At 40.0% G+C, this 21,691-nt stretch overlaps 1 protein-coding gene across 1 annotated transcript in view; it reads right to left on the bottom strand.

Moving 5' to 3' along the window:
- Positions 1-6,270: 6,270 nt before the first annotated feature.
- The window catches only part of LOC122814921 (leukotriene A-4 hydrolase-like), a 403,509-nt gene continuing 388,088 nt past the window's right edge, over positions 6,271-21,691 (bottom strand). The window contains exon 19 of the mRNA XM_044087185.1: positions 6,271-6,681. Coding sequence (XP_043943120.1) covers positions 6,543-6,681 — 139 coding nt within the window. The 3' untranslated portion in view covers positions 6,271-6,542. The remainder of the gene's footprint in view (positions 6,682-21,691) is intronic.

The raw sequence follows: 21,691 nt of genomic DNA, 5'->3' as shown, positions 1-21,691 counted from the left end.
TGTAGCAAGTGTTAACTTCTCTAACACAAAATTAAGATCCCAATGATGGCCCACTGGTTTTCTTGGAGGCCTTTCAAGAAAGTTTTGACATGAGGGTGCATTGAAAGAGAAGGATTTATGGGCAGACATACTGAAACGGCAGACAAATGAACTTTGATAGAGGAAAAAAAAAGACCAAAAGATAGTAACACCCACAAATATTATAACACCAGAGAACAACTATCCCTGAATGGATGCTGGTTATGTTGTTGGCACCAACTATAAAATCCTTTCATTTCCTAATACGTGATTTTCTAGAAGCAGGCTTCTTGTCTCCATTAGTACCTGATGCACATCCTCAGTAAACAAACACCTTAAAAGGATTAAGACCCTATCATCAACTGAAGATGATGTGGGGTACATCAAACACTCTTGCTCTTGTGTGAGTAGATACAATTTATAAGGAATCTTGTGCTAACTTCCCCTAGCCATTTCCAAAAGAATGGAGAACCATGGCTGCCTGGGCCAGAAGGGAGTCACCACAATGATCTTGGGTGATTTCTTCTGAATCTTCAGAAGTATCGTGGGTATTAGTGGAAAGGGTGGAATAGCATACAGGAACATTCAAACCCAAGGCCCAAGGAAAAGAAAAGGTACCCATCTTCCAGGTCTTCTTGCATGGAGTCCTGGAACAGAATCTTGCCAGCTGACTGTTCAGGGAGGAGGCAAAGAGCTCTACTTGAGGAACTCCCACAGATGGATAAAATCTTGGAAGACCCCTATCTAGTTTTGTTTTGAGAGCATCTGCCTTGGTCAGCTTATCTGACACAATTTTGCTCTGATGAAATGTAGGATGCCTGTACAGTGAGTCTGTGTTGTGAAACTAAATTCAAAGCTAACATGGCTAGTCTGCAAAGGGGATATGACCTGGTTCCTCATTGCTTGTTGATGTACAACATGACTGTGGCATTGTCTATATAACTACTTGAAGAGGTCCAGGGACCAAAGATGTTTTGGACAGTTGAGTATCATGATCAGGGTAAGCCTCTTCTTGATATTTATGTGCTTATATTTGTGGTGTCATACACCCCTGCACATTTCTCTCTCCTGAAACTGCTCCCCAAGAAATGTCCTAAGCGTCTGTGGCAACTGACTGCTTTGGAACAGGAAGGGAGAAGTGGAGACCTGGATTTAAGGATATCCATTGTCTCCAACAAAAGACTTCTCTTCTGACTAACCCCAGCACTGGGATTTGAAGAGATAAAGGGTGGTGATGTTGGGACCAAAGAGATTTCAGATACCATTGAACAAAACTAAAGCCACAGCCTAATGCAGAAATGGCACAAACGAGGCAGATGCAGTTTTAGCGCTTTCTTCCACTTTATTAAAATGTGAACTTCTTCAGAAAACATGTGCCCTCCCCAACACATGTCTTTTAAATCCTGTGAACAGGATATGATGTCAAAAAATAGTTCGCAATAGTAAATGTAAAAATACACATAAATGCATCAAATTCTATAAAAAAGCAACTAAATGCAATCAAATATCTATATGAAAAATTCCTACTGTATACCATGTATCTTTCTCATGTGGAGTCTTGTCAGGGATATCACAGATGCCATGTGACCGATTATCCTGCAGTATTCTGTCTCACTGACCAAAGTCTCAGTTGAAAACCTTAGAAATAAATTTAAATAAAGATTTTTTTCCTGCGGAAGAAACACTCTTTGAACTGAGGTGTCTCACTGACATCCCAAGAACACAATCCTGTGTGGAGTCAAATAAGACTTTTGAATATTCTCTCGAAATTCCAGCATATAGAAGAGATTTCTCACCCAAGAGAGACAGAGAGAGAGAGAGAGAGAGACACACACACACACACACACACACACACACACACACACACACACACACACACAATTCCTGACACTTCGACAAAGACTCTACAAAGATATGCAAGTCATCTAAATATGGAAAAATGTGGACACCCTAAAGTCAGCAATGATTTATAACTGGAGTATGCACTTTGTGAACACTCTTGGTGCTGTAGATAGTCCAAATGGCAAGGCAGAGAACTCATAATATGATCCAGACACTGAAGTCTGGGTGAATGTGATAAGCATCTTTTACATCTAATGTTACCAGGAAACTTGAAAGAAAAAGAGGTAAATTGTGAAGTGGCATCATTCTGAATTTGGGCACTATCACAAATATGTATGTTTAGGACAGAAAGATCCAGGACTGGTCTCCAAGCATTTTCTTTCTTTGGCAGTTGGAATACCCTTGAATAAAAACCCTTCCTCACCTATGGAGGAGGAAATAGTTCCATCACTCCATGGGCAGAATGTTAGGAAGAACAGGTGGAAATAAAAACATTTGATCTTGAGGATGAGGAATGACTCCCTGGAAAGGAGGAATTTCCTCCTTTTGCCAACTGCAACCCTGATGAATGGTTTTCAGAACCCAAATGTCTGAAACAAAAAAGAGCCAGGGTGGGAGGGGGTCATAAGGTCTCTTGAGAAGTCATTCAGAACTGCCAGACTGTCCTTGTTTTGGGGAGGCTCTAGACTTCTTTTTGGAACCCCCCTTGCCATTTCTTTATATGCCTGTTTACCTGAATTTTGTTGAGACTGTTAATTTTTTTTGTCAAAACTGGATGAGGAGATAAAAAGGAGGGCTTAAAGATTCCCTGGATCAGCTTGCTCCTTTCATCACACTTTTTGATCGCCTCTGCAGTAGAGGGGCAAACACTAAATTTCTATCAAAGAGAGTTTAAGAATCTAATTTTTAACATCTGGGAAGTTTTGAGAATGCAACCATGCAAACTTCCTCAAAGCAGTACCAGTGGCCATAGCCTTGGAAGAAGTAACAACAGAGTCATACACATGCACACTGCAAACTATGAGTAGTGACCTGTGTAAAAATAAGTGATTTAAAGCAGATTTTTTCATCACAAGATACTGCAGATAAAACATTTCTCATACTTTTACAATTAGAGCAAACATTAATAACATACACAATTCAAAATACTGCAAATCAAAGTCAAACTATACACTCCCCCCATACCTATCAATAATTTCCCCATTTTTACCATAAATAGTAAGACTGGAAATAACTAAGTGCTTGGCAGCAGTGAGATCAACTAAAGCTATAGCTGCTGGATCAGGTTGGGAAATAGTGTACAAATCTCTAAAAGACTGAGGGACTTTATACATCCTATCTGCCTTTTTAGGGGCAGCTGGCTGACTATCAGGAAAATAGCAGTTAGTAACCCGTGCACATCCTCTAAAGCAGACAGAACAGGGGGAATGGGTGTAATTTCCTAAAAATCTTTTGTAACAACATACAGTATTTTCTGCAGGACTGAAAACCCTCAGTATTCTCCCACTGAAAAAATGGCACATTCTAGAAATACTCTCAGAGAAAGCGAACCCTCTGTGGGGAGATCAGAAATTAAGTTCTCTGAGTCTGAATCAGAAACCTGAGGGGAAAAAAAACTGCATCTTCCTGTTCAGATTCAGGATCTTGAATCTCTTTTGGAAAAGAGGAATTCCTCTTTCTTTACTTGAAACTACTTTACAAGAAAGATCAATAGCATGAAATGAATCCCCTGTCAGATCCAGTAAACTACTCCTATCCAACAAAAATTAAGGAAGAGTAGATACATGCTTGCTTTTCTGTTTTTTTTTACAGTAATAATGAGGCCAACTGTGTTATTAATGGCCACAGCTGCTTCTCCAGGGATTTGCACAGCATTCTGACAAAACAGTGAAACCTTCCTTGTTCACTCTCCCAGGACCACCAAGAGTTTTTTTATCTTGCCCACTGAGCACAGCCCTAATGCCATAGAGGACATGGCTAACCCCCACTACATTTGTGGCTGTAGGTGCTACACCAGAGGGATCTGGGTCAAAAGATAAGTGGTTTGAGATACAACAAATGACTAGAGCAGAGTCATCTACAATTGGTTGAAGCAATTGCTAGACTGCTGTGGTGAAAAGGGCTGTCTGCTTAACTTTTTCTTTTTGTGGCTGGACAGAGGACAGACTGTGCCCACCAGTAGTCTGGTCCACGTTCAAGCTGAGAATGGCATCTCTTTCCCAGGGAAGACAAGCAGCAATTGCTGGTAAACCAGTCCACAAAAGTTTACTTTTCTGACAGAAAAAAAAAATAGTAAAAAGTCCTTTAAAACATTACACCAACCCCGTAGAAGAAAAATAAACAATTTATCCATGGAAAAAATGTTTTCAGTTACTTTACACTACTTTTAAACTGACAGAATAAACAACTGCTCCATTTAAAAGTACATTACAGTCACAAGAGAGTTCGTCAAAACACAACATTCCTAGCTTTAAAATAACATTCTGAAACAGGAAAGTAATAAAACATCAACGAAAGTAAGAAAATAGAAGTTTTCTTCCCCTCAAAAGAAACTTACCTGCCCAGCAAAGGAAAGTATAAGCTGACTATTGATCTTTGAAAGCCTCAGACTTTGAGGCAGTAAAAGTACACCTTGGAGGCAGTAAAGCTCTGAAGGACTTTAGAACAAGAGGCCATGCTTAAAGCAAGCTGGACTGCTGAGCATCTCGCCCCATGCTGACTTACACCAGATTCCCCCAGAATAACATTAGCTATTTAACCAATTATTAACACCAATTACCTTTTCACTGTGTCCAGGCATCATTCAAGGTGAAGGTGAAAGATGAGAGTCAGTAGGCAGGTAGCAGGTCAAGCGGACTTCCTTTCACCCGTGTAATTTCTAACCTCGACAACTGTCCAAAGTTCTGCTATAGCTGCCAGAAATCTGCGATGTGCATGCCTCCACATATGTCATCCATGGCCTGCAACTTCCTCCACAGAAATATGCAGAGTGCGTTTCCCAGGCCCTACCTCTGTGGGTGTAACACCCAGTGATTTCACTAGGTGCTGACACAGACCTGCCTCCTTCTCCTCAGGATGGGCAAGCCAACAACTGCTCTTTACTATCATCCTACCACCCTGCCCCAGCCAATGCCTGAGCTGCTAGCTGAACACTGGTCAACTGGGTCTTAGATCGGTCTTCACCCATCTGTGCCAAGGGAGTGAGTCAACTGCATATTTTTTCTGACTGGTAAAATTGCACACATCTCCAAAGAGTTGCTGCAATGGGGGCCTACACTTATTGCTAGTATGCAGAGATTCCTGAGATAATTATGTTTAGAGCAAGGAATAAAAGGGTATAGTCCCCTGAATGTAAGGATGAGAGGATGGCTTTGCCCCTCCTATAAAAAACACTTTTAAAACATCGGTTATTTTTTGCCACATTCAAGTGAAAGTAGCTTTGCTTGGATAGCTTTTGGTCAATCAACTATGATCTATGAAAAAGCAGAAGTGATGACTGGAGTTGCCTATCATGAGACAGTGATACCGTAACGCTGCGTGGAGTGTCAACTGTGCAATGCTCACTTTATGACATTATACAGAGCATAAAGAACAATTGTGTGCCAGTACTGCCTTCGTCACTACAGCCAGGGTAAAAAAACTTTGAAAACAGACAAGTTGCACATACACTGCATAGTGAACAAACTTTTGAATTACACATCACCTCCCTTGTTCTAAGCCCACTTTTGGAACTAAAGGTATTAAAACTTGTTTGTTTAATAAATATATCACTCACCATTAGTGGAGTTATTCAACATCCACGAAACATAATAGAAATTAGTGGCACACACTGTTACAGACTGATGCTTTAACTTCTGTCACGGAAGGGACCACAAGTTACACATGCAACAAAGACATGGAAAGCCTGATAAGGGAAATGAACACCAAGCACATTTAGATAGCAGCAACGCACTGAAAAGTAAAGACAGTGTCTGCTGTTACTAAACTGCTACATTACAGCAGCTGACATGGCACAGTCTGTGTTTCTGCAAATCAAATGTATGAAGCCACAGTCATATGGAAGTTCACACCACAGTACATGCAATGATATCTGCAAAGGTAGCTACAACAAAGAAAATAGAAAACTGGCCAAGTAACATGAAAACTCACTCATATGCCAAAATCAATTCAATGACCTGGGAGTCTACAATAATAGCCCTACAATGCAGTGGGTCACTAAGGATGCAGAAAGTGACTGGCTGCCTGTTTCTTACCCTTACTACAACAGTATAGCCACTACAGCACAAAACTAATTTCTGTGGCAGGTGGACATCTCTGGAAGGTGATTTAAAGTCATCATCAGCACCAAGAACCTGAAGAAAGAAATCCCTGCTGAGATAAAAAAAAACAATGAAGGAAATGGCAAAAAAATTCAAGTAACAGCATTTATTGTGTTAGTCCATTAATTTTATACAGCTTTAAATAACAGTTCGAATAAAAATCACACACTCTCCCAAATGCTACCAGTTTACATGACTGCAAAGTTAAGTGCAAATGCAACATTAACAGCCCCTGGATTACAAACAATTATTTAATTTGTCATTACCAAAGTAAACTATTGTGAAAAAGGCAACTGCTGAAGCAATTTTTTTCAAAGAACGCCAAACAGCACGTGACTGTTGTGAAGCGATATTCACAATACACTAGGAGGCAGTGCTCTGTTCAGCATCCACCTTTAGGTCTCTTCCCACTAACATTGCAGTAACGGGGTGCATGAATGTCCTGTGCTTCCGGTAAGTGCTGACAGCTTCATCATGGAATTTTTCGAATTTGTACACATCACTGGTAGAAGAACAAAAGATATTAGTATATATCTTTACCAATTGCAATCATTTATTTTACCAAATGTGGAATTAAAATCTTTCAATTTAGCATGTATGAACTATTAGAGCTTGCTGTTATATTTATTTTATTTGACATTTGTTAACTGGGTTAGTCCAAACTGGGCCAAGAGCCCATTTTCAGTGGAGATATTTTGAGGTGAATCTCACAGCAGGTATCCCTTGTAAAAATGACAGATATCATATCTGCTGTACGCGTGTCCATTACAATTTAACTAAACAAGTGCAGACAAGAGGAAGCAGCTCCCAAATATAAGCAGGGGGGCACAGAAATGCAGCAACAGTTCTCAAATGTAAACAGAAAGCAGCATTACTAAAGTCGCCATGAAGGTTTAACAGGAATTAAAAAATATGCACTTTTTCTGTCATTTTCCTTGTGGTTATTACCAGTGGTTAGAATGAATCAGTCCTCTAGAAATATCCCAATAAATCAAACAACATACAGCACATCTCTATAAAGAACTGAGAAACAGACGAAGATGCATCATGGATACAGATTGAGAAGTCACCTGTAGGACGTACTCGGATTCCCTGAAGTATCACTATGTTAAAACCATTCTCTCTGTAAGTCTAGTGATGATGCTCAGTAAAGCTGTTTACAGAGGACCAAGCTTATGGCACCACTAATGTTTACAGTGGAGACACTCCACAAGCAAGCTAGTGAAACAGCTATACTGTTGTACAAATTCATGACTATGCTTTAATATATATGCAATATCAGAACACTGATCTGCTTTCCTAGAAAAGCTTAGAAAGTGCTTCAGTGAGCAGAATGATGCTACCATACACTTCCAAATGTGTAGCAGACTATTACACTGTTACAGCATTAAAGTCCTGGCAACCTTGATCATGTTACTCTACAGTGTAATACATGAGGAAAAATAATGTGAAATTCACACACCACAAATGACAGGTGTGTTAGGTACTTAGCAGAAAACCACATGTTTGAATAGATTCACTGTTCCAATAATGACTTTCTGGATTTACTACCTGCAGGAACCCAAGGATAGCCTGCATACCAGAGATCTCACATTTCCACACAGCCTGTTGGAAACCCCTCCACTTCTGACGTCAGAACATTGGTAGTATACAGGGCAGTCGTTCAGTGCCATCTTCTAGTTTTTCATGCCTCACTCTGACCGCACACGCTCCTAGGTCCTAAAGTGTGATCTCCCCAGATATGTGTCAGGGTGGGGTTGGATAGATCTATCTGGAGGCGGAAGAAGGGATTAGGAAAGAAGGGAGGGAGGTCATCCGTCCCAACCTTAGGAACAGGAAAAAGAAGGCAGGAGGTAGGGACCTGGTATTGCAACAGAGAATCTACAGACTATCTACATTTATGATAAGCACCTAACACAACTGTACTATGTACTCTGTAGTTCACTGTTGCAGTAATGTCTCTTGGGAAGATTCTTAAGAGTTAGGTGAAGTTGAGAGAATGGCCAGTGGCTGGCCAAAGAGAAAATAATCCCTGGAGAATTGCAGATGCAAATCCTGCCCTGGCCCTACACATTGTCTCTAGTTTGTAATGCTTGGCAAAGATGTGGAAAGAGGACCATATTGCTGCCTTCTGGCAAACTTATGTGGTAGCCCCTCTAATAAAGGTTATGGTGTCAGCTGTCACACTTGTAGACTGGGCTCTAATTTTGTTGGGTGCTGGTGTTCCATGATAATGGTAACAAAATAAAATACAATTAGCAATCCAGTTGGAAACAGTTTGTTTTTAACAGGGTTTCCCCATCTCTACTTCATGCAAAGGCAACAAAAAGCTAGTCTGATTTCCTGTGTGCCTTTGTTATGTCTAAGTAAAACCTGAGCTCATGTGCACTTCAAGGGAATGAAGGAATCTGTCACCCTTTTTTATAAGTATGGATAGAAACTGGAAGGTTGATATCCCTATTCAGGTACAGTGCAGTAACCACTTTGGGGATAGTAGTGGGATTGACACAAAAAGCGACCCTATCCTTTTGAAAGATTAAGAAAGGTTTTTTACGCATTCATGCCCGCAGTTCTGAGTTATGCCTAGCTGATGTCAAGACTGCCACCAGAGCAGTCTTCCAAGTAAGCATTTTTATGTTGGCCAAGGCTGCTGGTTCTAGTCTAAGTGGTTCCAGTACAAATTTAAGACCCCCTAGTTGGGTTGGCCCCTAAGTGGGCCTTAAGTGGAGGATCCCTTTTACGAATTGTTTTGTGGCTAGTTGGGAATAAGCAGGAGAGTATGGGGGGGGGGGGGGCAGACAAAAATGGATGAAGAAAGTACTTTAAGAGAAAGAGAAGTGATATTTAAATATATCCGAGAGAGAGAACTAAGGACCAGTGATAGCTGGCTGCTGTCCTCAGCTGTGGCACCACTGTGAGAACTATTTCCATTTTAATATGCAAGATTTTCTGGTGATACGTTTTTAATCTCCTTCAAGATATGTTTGATGTCCTCATAAAACATGTATGTGACGGTGTGGTTGAGGTAGAACTTCTGTAGGGATAAAGAAGTAAATCATCCATCCTGCCAGCTTTAATGTCTTTAGGATGGAGTGTATAAAAGATCCTTTGCTGTCAGTGAAAAAGCCCATTCGCTGTGGTAGTATCAATGTTTTTTCTCTTCCATGTTTAGAAGTGAGAACCAATGATGTCTGACAATAAGGAGCTATTGCTCCCTCTTCTGTGGGTTCAAAATTTCCTGAATTACCCTTTTTCCCACTGTAGTGTAGTCTTGGAGTTGGTAAACATAGTTAGGGGGTGGTGTGGGGGTGAAGCCCCCCATCTGGTTGGGTTTGAAGTACTGTGGTGGGGAATACAGGGAAGTGGTGGTCAACTAGTTACTTTCCCTGTTGATGAAATGAATGTTCACTGAATGAACATTCAATGGATAAAGTTCGATGTTCAGCCATTTGATGGAAGTTCCATTCGATGGCTGAACACAGACCATCCCAAGGCACCACAGAACCTGTTCCCCCTCATTTTATGGGATGAGGATTCTACACCAGACTGTTCCTGGTACTAAAAAAAGAAGGACAATGGAGATCCATACTGGATCTCTCCCAACTCAACACCTTCCTCAAAGTAACCCCTTTCAAAATGGTGACTCTTCAGACTCTTCTCACCTTCATCCATCTGCAGGCTTTTCTAGTATCTCTGGATTTAAAGGATGCTTACCTGCATATCCTCTTATGTCTGTCTTGCAAAAAATTCCTGGGATTCTATATTGTCTTAACAAATTTTAAGTTTACTGCTTTGCCTTTTGGGCTTTCTACAGCACCTCAGAGTCTTCACAAAGTGTCTAGCCCCAGTTAAAAAGGGTTTTGCAGGAGACAGGGAATACAAATATTCCCCTACCTAGAAAATCTGCTAATTCTCTTCACCTTCGGTCTTTCTGCAACACCAAGTTCACTCTCACCCTCCTTCAACTACATACAATTCATTGTCAATTTCAGGAACCCCCCCCCCCCACTCAAGTCCCAGTTTTCTAGGGTCACAGAATAGACAAAAAACATGCAAGCCTTCTTGACGACAGGAAAAACTGCAGTGCCCCAATACTTACTGCCGGTCTCTAACCTCTCTCCAAGTTTGTTCAACCAGGGAGATTCTCAGAGCACTCAGAACCATGGTAGTAACTATATCAATGCTTCCATTGGCCAGGTTGCATATGAGGAAAATTCAGTGGTATCTGAAAAATTTATAGTCCCAACACTCTCACCAACTGCACACACAAAGCCCTCAAATGCCTTGTCTCAAGAAGCAGATCCTATGATGGGTGACACAGGTGATCCTCATTTAAGGTCTACCCTTCAAATTAAAGACCCCAATCCAAGAGGTGCACACACAGCTGCCTTAAATGAGCTATGAGGAGCATGGATGGGTCTACAAAGTACAGGTTTGTTGGTAGTCCAACCTCAAGAAACAGCACATCAACCCAAAAGGGGTCATTCAGGCCCTACAAGTCTTTGCCCACCTTTGGAAACCAGAATCTTTAAGAATATTCACTGAAAATGCAGCAGGCATGCGGAACATAAAAAACAAGGAGGAAACGGATCATACCAGTTATGCAGGTTGACTCAGATTGCTTGGGACCTAACCACCAAAGCAAGCATGTCCTACAAGTAGTACACATCCCATCCCAGGAAAATGTCCTGACAGACTCTCTCTCAGCAGGTTCATCAAAGACCCACATGAATGGATGCTCAACAAACAGATCTTCCTGGACATAGTCCACAGGAGGGCAACATCACAGATAGACATACTTGCCTCAAACAGCAACAAATCACTCCGCTTCTTATGCACCAAGAGTCCTTGCCCCTTGGCTTGAAGAACAGACGCATTATCCTTCCAGTGTGCAGACAAGTTTCTTTAGGTCTTCTCTCTACTTACTCTATATCTAAAAGTTTTACTAAAGATCCGAAAAGAAAAGCCAGAAATTCTAATGGTGACTCCCTGTGTGCCAAGGCAGCACTGATTCCCTTTTTTCTATCACTTAGCTGGGCAATCGCCACAAGCTACTCCCACAAAGTGGACCTGATCACACAGCAGAAGGGCTTCTTGTTTCATCCCAAACCAACACCCCTCAGCCAAAGCCTCTGGATGACAGGATTCTGATCCCTTCCAGACACCATGAAAATCCTACATGGACAAATGGAAGAGTTTTTCAATATGCTGTCAAGAAAATAATCAGTAACCTACAAAACCAGAGGTCCCTCTTGTATTATCCTGTTTATGTGAGCTCATGAAATGCAGTCTGGCTTATTTTTCCATGAAAGCCCACATTTCAGTCATTTCAGCCAGTCTTCCCCTCAGCCCACCTGTTATGTCATGCTTGAGGTCAAACATTTTTTTAAAAGGGGTTTTGCACTTAAACCCAATTTTCTACAAACAGGTAGTGTCCAGAACCATCTTAGAATCTGTAATCTGGTCTTCAGTGCACACATTCACTAAACACTACTGAAATTAAGCCTTTTTCAGATTGAGGACAGCCTTTGCCAGATCAGTCCTTTCTGGCCTCTTGAACAGTTCTCTCCATTCTCAACCATCTTCCATTATATTCCTTTAAACTTTGTAATTCACCCATCCGTTTGAAATACTGCAACAGTGATTTCAGGACACTAAAGTTGTGTAGGAATGTACCATAAAAGTGGATGTCTTACTGATTGCAGTATTTCTCCTAACCCTCCTTTCCCCCTTTTCTTTCAAATGTTTTCTCTTTTTGGATGATCTTAATATGGGTGCAAACACCAACATGGAGCTGGTCTTCATGACATTCTGCTTCAGTAATTGAAACCAGACGTGGAGTTAACTAGTTTAAATTAACATACTTTTCATTCAGTTTGTTAACTAGCAGTCAAAAATTCTAATTCTGATATTTACAAACAGCATTAATGTTTCAGTTTGTATAGCACTGACAGCACTAGCTTGTGCTGCATGTCTTAACTGACTTCAAAAAGGAGGACTTCTGAATGCAGATGTAACTGACCAATACAAACAAAAAGTGCAGGGTTCGATTCTCACATGGGGTAATTAGCTAGGCTTAAAATGGCCCACGAGGACAGTTAGCCTAGTACTAATCTATGCACCTATGAAAAGAGAAGCAATTTATTTTGTTCTAAAACATTGCTTAATTCTAAACATGTTTAAATAAAATAATATTGTTGCTATATTTGCAAAAGTTCACACCAAATACACTCCTCTCAATACCTCCCCATTATCAAAACAGACATGTAGAATATGTAGAATAACGTCAATACATCACTCGTGTGGGCTTACACAGTTATCTTCTTTTGTATATTTTTTTCTAAAATAATGTTCCCAAACAGCTCTAATGCAAGCTTTGGTGTAGGGGACAGAAAAGGGAATTATGTGGATATATTCTGTTTCACCCATTTGTATTTGATCTTTAACAATCACTCTATTACCCATTCACTACAAAGCTTAGCTATGTTTTATACTTTCCAGTCTGTACTCAGTTCTTTGTCCCTCCCATAAATCTCCTTAACAGCAAAATATATCCCTGCTACAATGTGATGTTTTAGAATAAATATGCCACTGTTTTCTGAATAAGAATGGAACAGATATGTGAGCTGCACTTATGTCTTTGTAAACCCTGCAGCAAGTAAACTAAAAATTTCTGATTTAATCTGCAAAGGTATGTGTTTTGGGACATGAAAACATGTGACGACCTGTGACCATTTTCTGTTCAATGTACATCTGCAATGTGCATTTTCCAGTGGCATGAAAAGATGGGTGAATGTGTGACCTATATGATTTATAAAAAAGTATAGGAGTTGTAAATGAAAATGTTAACAGACTTCTGTTGGGAAATATATCAAGTGCACACTGGAGAAAGAAAGTAAAGCAGACTTGTAAAAAAGAAAATGCAACTGTTCTGCACTGTGATTACAAGATCTGTGGTTATTCCTAGGCCAAGATGAGGACTGTAAAAGTGCAATTAAAAGCTACTATAGATATTGCAAACCAAGAGGAGGAAATTAAACACAGTAGTATGCAAATGTGAAGCCCTGTCTAACTGTATCCTCTTTTACTCTACAGAAAAGATACAAGACAGAATGAAATAAGCAGCAAAGAGGAGAGAAGAGGACTAATTTGCAGCATGTGACCTATGAGTGGTCTCTGCATTTCTGTCCGTGTTTTCTAAACATTCAGCTATTAGTGCAAAATAATTCTTAGCTACAGAAGAGTGTAGCTATGCACAGATTATTTTGTATTATAATCTGTTTAACATAATTACTTTCTGTTTCTATGTACAGTTCCACATCTTGCATATTTAACTATTAAATCTACTGGTTTACTCATTGTTTAAGTATTTTTATTTATTCACCATTAAAAAGGTTGTGGTCATCTGCTTAGTAAACTGATAACAGGGTATTTATTGCCAAGTTGAGACAAGCTGCTGGCACCTACCTCTAATAGCCAAACTGCTCTGTGATACAGTAACATTTGTGCCTATTTGGTTGATTAACAAAAGTGAAAGTAACTAGGAGGTCCATAGGCTAACAGTCTGTGGTGGTAGAAGTTTATATTGTGGGCCAGGACAAAAAGCTGTGGTTTTACAGAAAATTACTAGCCTTCCCTAGAAATTACATAGTGTGTGATTGTATAGTTACTGTGAACCACTCGGCTCCAGAACATTAAGAATCCCACAATGAGTGGTAAGAAAGGGGTCTGAGGGTCTGAAAAGCTATGCAAAAGACAGTGCTATGGGCAAAGTTCATTGTGAGGCCTATTCCTGAACGTGAATGATGTAGGATGAGGAATCTAAATTTCCGCAGAAAGCACAAATTGTTGATCCTAAAAGCAGTGAATACAACTCCTCAAAAACTAAAACCCTCATTAATCCAGAAAGCACTGAAAAACAAATGGTTTTGCAGGGGGTCAAGCCCATTGCAGCTAATCATATACCAACTCAGGGATTGCAATACAGTCAGTATTTTTTTGAACAGCTGATTTTCAATCAACTGTACTGGCTCCCTCCCACATCAATGAAAACACCCATTGATGAAACTCTGTGTACTCATAGGACCCATACACTGACAGCAATGCAGGTTTCCTGCATACTCTCATAGTCAAAAGCCACACTTGTTGAGTTGTTTACTGATTCACATTTCTCCACCTTTATTTATTCTTTTTATTACCAGTGGTGTAACTACAGAAACCAAACCACTAGAAGGATCGGAGGCAAGAATTAAAGTGGAAGAGTTTTTCTCTGATAAGTTGTGTCTGAACAGAGGAACCATGCAGGTATGTCCTCTTTCCTCTTTATTTGCTTTATATTTAGAGCCAGTGGCAAAGAAAATAAGGGACGTAGAAATGCAAGGACATAACTGATACAGTAAATCAAGAAAAGTTGGCTTTATTTGCAGATGACATTTTGTACTTGATAAATCCAGAAAAGGTCATGTCAGTGAGACCATTTTAATAGTGAAGATAAAACAAAGGATATAGCCGTGTTCTACACATGAACTGGTTCAGCAATACCCATATTTATTGGGACATGACAAGATGAAGTAGGAGTATGTATTAAAAAGGCTTCTATTATGGCAGCTAAGAATATGTGGGGGAGAATAGACAAAGAATAATACAAAAACTGAGAAACTGGATGCTCTTGTTTATGGATATGGATATTAAGAAACAAATAGTGAACATAGTTTTAGTTCTTTTAATTTTATATATGAGTAAAGTTTTTTTTTATTAACCAGAGGAAAACTTTTGTACAATAATATAGAATAGAAGGAATCTGTCTGCGAGGAGAACAGTACAAGATTACAGTGGCATAAGTTGATCCTTCCAATAGAAAAAGGTAGTTTATGATTACCAGATTTAAAGGGATACTTTAGAGTTACCTAGTAAAGACTCATAAACATAACACAAGCAGAAGATTACAATTCAAAACGGAAAAGGATGATTATGACGCAGGAATGAAAAAGTGGGATTTTGGATGTGGATCCTTAAGGAGAACAACAACCATACAGAATATTATATTCATAAAGTAGCAGAAAGTATTCTAAAAACGAAGCCAACAAGAGAATGGAAAAAGAACGTTTTGCTAATAGGGATGACTGCAAATAAAGGTGCAGAAAGTAGGCAAAAGGGGGTTAGAATTTACTGGAGGAAACTGGCAAAGAAACCAAGATATTGGGAGCAAATAACTACAGAGGGAAAGGTAATTAGAGTGGGATGAGGCCAAGAAGACTTTTCAACTGCAGGCTAGAGACTGCCTTCCCTACCAGAGATTGCTATCAGACTACAGGCAAAGAGAAAGGGACAGGGATAAGTGAAAGACCTGCTCTGGTGAGGTTTTTAGTAGAGTCTAGAACAAAAACTGCTGTTAAAAAGGTATATATAAAACAATGCATGATAACTATAAGAATCAGTCAGAGGAGTTTAGAAAAGATTTGGAAGCAAGACTGGAAAAGCAATTTACAAGAGAGCAATGAAGGACATAAGACATATGTTTGGCTCCCAAGTATGCAACTAAGCTCAGAAGGTTTAGGATCTCTGCTGGGAAGTGTTGGCATACGTATTTTTATACCCCAAGCACACTTCAAAGAATTTTCCTGATGTAAACAGCAAATGTTGAAGGTGTGATGGGGAAGAAGAAAGAGGTAACTAGGAACATATGTTTTGTGGGTGTAATCATTTGGAAGACTTTAAAAATTCCCTACAGAGTACTCTAAGAAAATGACTTTTGAGCTATGACTCAGGATCTGAATTGCTACACATAGTAAAGCCTTATTAAACTTAATTATGCTGGCTGCTAAAAAAGCAGTTACTAGAAAATGAAAAGCACATATCTAAACCAACTATATCTGAAGTATTGAATATTATAAATGAGAAAAGAACTGGAAGAGGGATGTTCAGAAAAGGGAAGGAGCAAATTACATAGAAATAAATGGAAATTCTGGGAACAATACATGCAGTAAAATGTTCAAGACGAGGATGAGCGAGATTTAAGGGTACACAGGAATTCAGTTTAACATTTATTTTATCTGCTTTTACATCTATTTTCCTGTAACAAACTCATTTTCAACATCTGAACCCAAAACAATTATCATTCCTTTCTTCTTCAGGATGACAGCATCCAAGCATGTGGAAAGGGCTTGTAATATACCACCAAACTGGAGAGTACCTGATAGAAATGAGTTGCACTTTAACTTCCTACTTGCCTGTCCCATACTAATAGCCACAATTGTAACACATCCTAATTTTCTCTACTGTTTTTTTTCCCCAAGAACACTGTCTTTATCACCTTATCCTCAAATATAAACAACTATGGTAATACCAAAAATTATCACCCTCTCCCCTGTATTCCTAACTCTCTAAATTTTAGAATCACTTGTCTTTTGACAAACATGACATTAATTCAACTCTTACATGTTTACTCGGCTTACCTTAACTGATTTAAATAATATTCTAGCTCCACTACTTAACAGCTAACATGTATGCTGACCTAGGTACAGTCTTTTCTGTTTTAAGCAAAGCTTTTCTCTAACTCACTTCAGACATCATTACCCCCATTCTTTGTCACTTGTATATGTAGGGATAAAAAAAAAAATCTTTCTTTCCCTGTGCTTACCTGTTCAAGAGTTCCCTGTGACTCTGTATTAATTCCATTCCCTTTCGTACTTTTTCTTACACACTATAGTTGACTGAGTTTCACATAACTGAGCTTAGAGTCATCAAAGCTTTTAGTAACAGCTTACAAAATCCTTTCCCAAACTGATCTTTGGCATACATACACACGTAAATAAATAACCTAAACTGAATCTTCCAAAATGGAAAGCATGATTTCTGATAACAGCTATAATCTAAGCAAAGTATCACCTGCCCAGAAAATTCACTCTTTTGAAAACTCACGAGTCAGTCACCACATTTAAGCACATTAAAAAAAAAGTTTTGACCCTATTTCCCATTGCCTTGACTGCTTCCAGTTAAATAAACAAATCAGCACTGCTTGTCATCCAAAACTAGACTTGCTCTAGAAAGTGAAAGTGAAGCATTTGCACCTCATCTAGAAAAGATTCTTCTGACTTTTTCTCCTATTGCTAGGGACTGCTGACCTGCGACTGCAGACCATTTATTCAACTGGGAGCAGATCTGGAAAGAAATGGAAGACTTTCTGGACTACCAAAACCAAAGATGTGACAATAAATGGATTCCCTTCACAAGCTTGAAGTTTCAAAACTTAAAACTGCAAATGGTTGAGACCATACGATCGAAGTTTTGAAACTTCGAACACTTTGAATGGAGATCGCCATAGCAAATTTACCATTTTCCTCACTGTACTGCGATCTTGGAGTTGGTATATTTATTTAGCAGGAGGTGTGTGGGTCTGGGGGGGAGCTTGCCCCCTGCAAAAAACGTAAAAAAAATGTATTTTTATTTATTTTTTTATTACAACTTTAAAGTTTCAAAACTTTGATCTTATGGTTTTGACCATTTAATGTTCGAAGATTTGAAACTTAAGAGCTTGTGAAGTAGAGTACCTCTTGAGCAACAAGTATCCTGGACTAAAAAGCCTGATATACTCTCTCCATCCATCAATCCTACAGCTGACAAAATGAACCTGACACAGGTCTGGAACTTAAAGCAGTGCTCTAATCTCAAAAGCAAAGGGAATGCCTAGGAACGGGAGAATAACTCTGTAATGTTGGACAGGGTGAAGGTGGGCATAGAAACACAAGAGTATGCTTGTACCACCAGTGTTAAGACGTCTTGAAATCCAGAAGGACAGGTGCCCAAGTCTGAATATATAGCCAACAGACACATTCCTTCCTACCAGAAGGGAAGGATGAGAGACTTCTTGCAAGAGGGGACTGCCCCTGAGACACTGGCCAAGCCTTAAAAAAGGCCATGGGACCTAGGCAGAAGGTACATGCAGGTCTTACAGAGCTGTTTCTCTATTCTAGAATCCCTTTAAGGGAAGGTTGCCACTGGAGATTTTGTCTTGCAAAGGAAGGGAAGAGAGACAAACCTCAAACCACTCTCTGTGTCATATCAGACAGGTCCTCCAAGAGCTGTATATCAAACAGGTTTGAAGTTCCTTAATGAACACCCAGTAGCAAATTTATTTTGAACCTAGAAAAAACATCCGCAACAAACTGGTGCAAAAAGCAGCATCTGTGGCACATATATCCATGCTATAAGACAAAGCCTTGTGAGAGTTATCGGAGCTTTAGACCAATTCACATCGCGGCATACTGGAATCAATACCCTTCCATTTCCTGTAAAGTGGTCACAGTGTCTGGACTTTATATGGGGGAATGAATAATGATAAAGTGGGGTGGCAACTTATTTTTATGTGTCATCAGAGTCCCAGCAGAATTGTCTGGAGGCTGCTGGTTCAACAGGACATAAGCCAAAGGTGCAGAGCACATAAGCTCCATCTAATGCTGGTTGACCTGCAAGTAGTCCAAGACTTTTTTTCAAGTGGAAACTATAGCCGTACTAATAGCTGGTAAGAACAGCGGCAGAGCCTGAAATGAAGAATGGGATAGATAATTCCTGAAGTTTCTGCCACTGAATTCAGAATTACCACAAGAGGAACAAACTACTGAAACAGTGCCTCGGAGGGATCACAAAGAACTGTGGGCATGCTAACCCTACAGGGTGTAGGAAAAATGGACAGCAAAGCACTGAATCACAGCAACTCGCCTTTCCTCTAGCCACTTTGACAAATGGCTTGGCTGCCACATAGAACATTCCAGGGTGATCTTTTCTAGATGTTTTGGACTACCCTTTCAAGTTTCACTTACTGTACTTTTAGATAAGGTAGAGAGAACTTCTGTCTCAAAAATATTATTATAACCTTGGAACATGAGAAGGTAAAATTACTTATGGCTTTGCTATCACCAACCTTATCAATAACAGTCTTTGGGGGGGGGGGGGGACCTCCCATTCTCAGGGACAGTCAGCAAGACTGAGGGCACTATCAATAACTCCATCAGCAGTGACACTGATGATGAAGATGATGACAGTGCCATTGATAATGACTGAGAACAGATTAATCACTGACAACATCGACAATGGTATTGTTACTGATAGGGTTGGTGACACAGACTGAGAACAGATTAATCACTAACATCGACAATGTTGTGGTTACTGATAAGGTTGGTGACACAGACTGAGAACAGATTAATCACTAACATCGACAATGGTATTGTTATTGATAGGGTTGGTGACACAGACTGAGAACAGATTAATCACTAACATCGACAATGGTATTGTTATTGATAGGGTTGGTGACAGACTGAGAACAGATTAATCACTAACATCGACAACGGTGTGGTTACTGATAGGGTTGGTGACAAAGATAATGACAATGTTATTACTGATACTAGAATGAAAGATATGAACTGATGAAGGAGCTCAAAGCCAGTAGGGCACAGACTGACACTGTGCTTGAGACCAGCTATCCACATGAGACACAAAATCAACTCCTCCAAATCTAGAGAAGTACCCTCCTGTCAAAAGGCCTTTGTCAGTGAATCTGCTGATGTAGGTCATTCACACGATTTTCTTTGTCAAGGTTTTGCTGGCAGGACATGGAAAGTATGGATGATGATGGTCTTGCTCCCAGACTGCTGTAAACATTGGCTGCAGTGACCTCATTCAGAAAATGAGAAAGGGACCCCCTCCTCAAAACAATAAAAACATCTTCACACTCTTTCAGGAGTTTCCTCCACTTCCAGGTATGTTGACAGTTGGTGTACAAGTTAAATGTTCAGCAGGACTGCCTACAACATAAGCAGATCAAGGACTTCCAGCATGGTGGCCCATGGATAAGATTAGAAAGAGTTTGGCTCCTAATAGGATTGCAGCAAGTGCATAAAGTCTGTGGGAGCACTAATCCTGTACTTTGAACTCAGGAACGGCATGAATCAGATATACAGTTGGCTGGAACACGGCAGGAGCAAGAAGATACACTTGAAGTTAAAACTTATACAAATGCATACCGAAATTTTTAAAATCAGTGGTGTACTAATGGTATACAGAAATACTAACAACCAGAAAATTCAACAAATGAAAGAAGTAATGTCATAATGCCTGGACAAACTAAGAATGTTACAGAGATTGGTTAAATCTAACAAATAAGGGTTAACAGAAATGGAACTGATACAATAGCAGATGAAGACGTTAGAAAGTACAGTTGTGTAAAATCTTACCATAACAGTAGATGTCTTCTTCACTGTTGCAGGATTCACAACATGTGGAATCTCATGTCAAGGACAGCCCAACATCCAGCCAGTATACCAAAACCTTTACATCCTCCTAGCACCGTATGCTCCCCGCATAGGCAAAGGGCATAAAGGTGATGCACCTATGCTTCATACTCAGAACAGAAGTGCCCCCAGGAGCACTAGAGTCAGACCAGTAGAAAGGAGAACATGCACATCCAGAGGGAAAAAGATACAGAAGAGAAAGTCAAAGACCTTTCAGCCATCAAAGAGTTCCCAACGAAAAAAAGAGAGAAAATGGGAGCAGGAGGGAGCGACCGAATACTGCAACAATGATAAGGATTTCTACTCTTACGGTAATACTTTACACAACTGAACCATGTCCTTTCCTTATCACTACTGCAGTATTCATAACATGTGGGAGATTACCAGAGCTACTGAAAAGGACTGGGGGAAGAAGGCACAGAAGAGCCCTCCATAAACCCATGAAGGATGTTCCTGAAGTTCAGAAACTCTCTTGGCTGAAGCAAGGCAACCAACAGAGAACAGTCTTCCAGTCGCAGTGCTGCAAAGAAGTGTGCTGAAAAGTAGCCCATGTCGGTTTTTCAGGGACAAAAAAAAAAAGGTCCCAAGAGGGAGGAATAAGCTTTCTTGAGGGTCTGATATGAAGAAAGCCCTTAAGGAATTGTTTGACCTCAGAAACAAGCGGCCAATAGTGGGTTCAAGGGCAGAAAAGCAGAGATTGCCGATAAGTGGGCTTTAATAAATAAATATGCTAAGTCAGCATGCAGCAGTTCACACAAGTAAGAAAGGACCAAAGGGACCCCCCACCACCACTAACAACAGATCCTGGTGATGCTTATGACACCGAAAAGAAAAAATTTCCATTTAGCCATAGAGGATTTTCTGGTAAGGGGCTTCCTGGCCTCCTGCAGAACACTAAACACATCCTAAGAACAGTGGTGACTAAATGGGATTAAAATCCTATCACCCAAAGTGTCAACTTGAAGAGTAGACAAGCGAGGATGAATGAGAGATCTATTGTCTTGTGTGAGAAGATCCATCCAGTGAGGTAACTTGTAAGGGCTGCCCTGGCCAGAAAAAACAGAAGGTGAAACCAGTACTGTCTGGGCCAAAAAGGAATCACCAGCAAGATTCTTGGCAATTCCTTCCTGATCTTATGCAGGGCCCTGGGAAGTTGTGGAAGAGGACAGTAAGCTTACAGGAATATCCTCTTCAAAGAAAAGGACATGGCATCCACCTTCCAAGTTA

Source organism: Protopterus annectens, chromosome 11.part0 (genome assembly GCF_019279795.1).
Source record: "Protopterus annectens isolate FY-2018-M chromosome 11.part0, PAN1.0, whole genome shotgun sequence".
NCBI lineage: Eukaryota > Metazoa > Chordata > Ceratodontiformes > Protopteridae > Protopterus > Protopterus annectens.
Note: the sequence above shows the minus strand (reverse complement) of the source record. Positions and strands in the feature narration are given on the sequence as shown.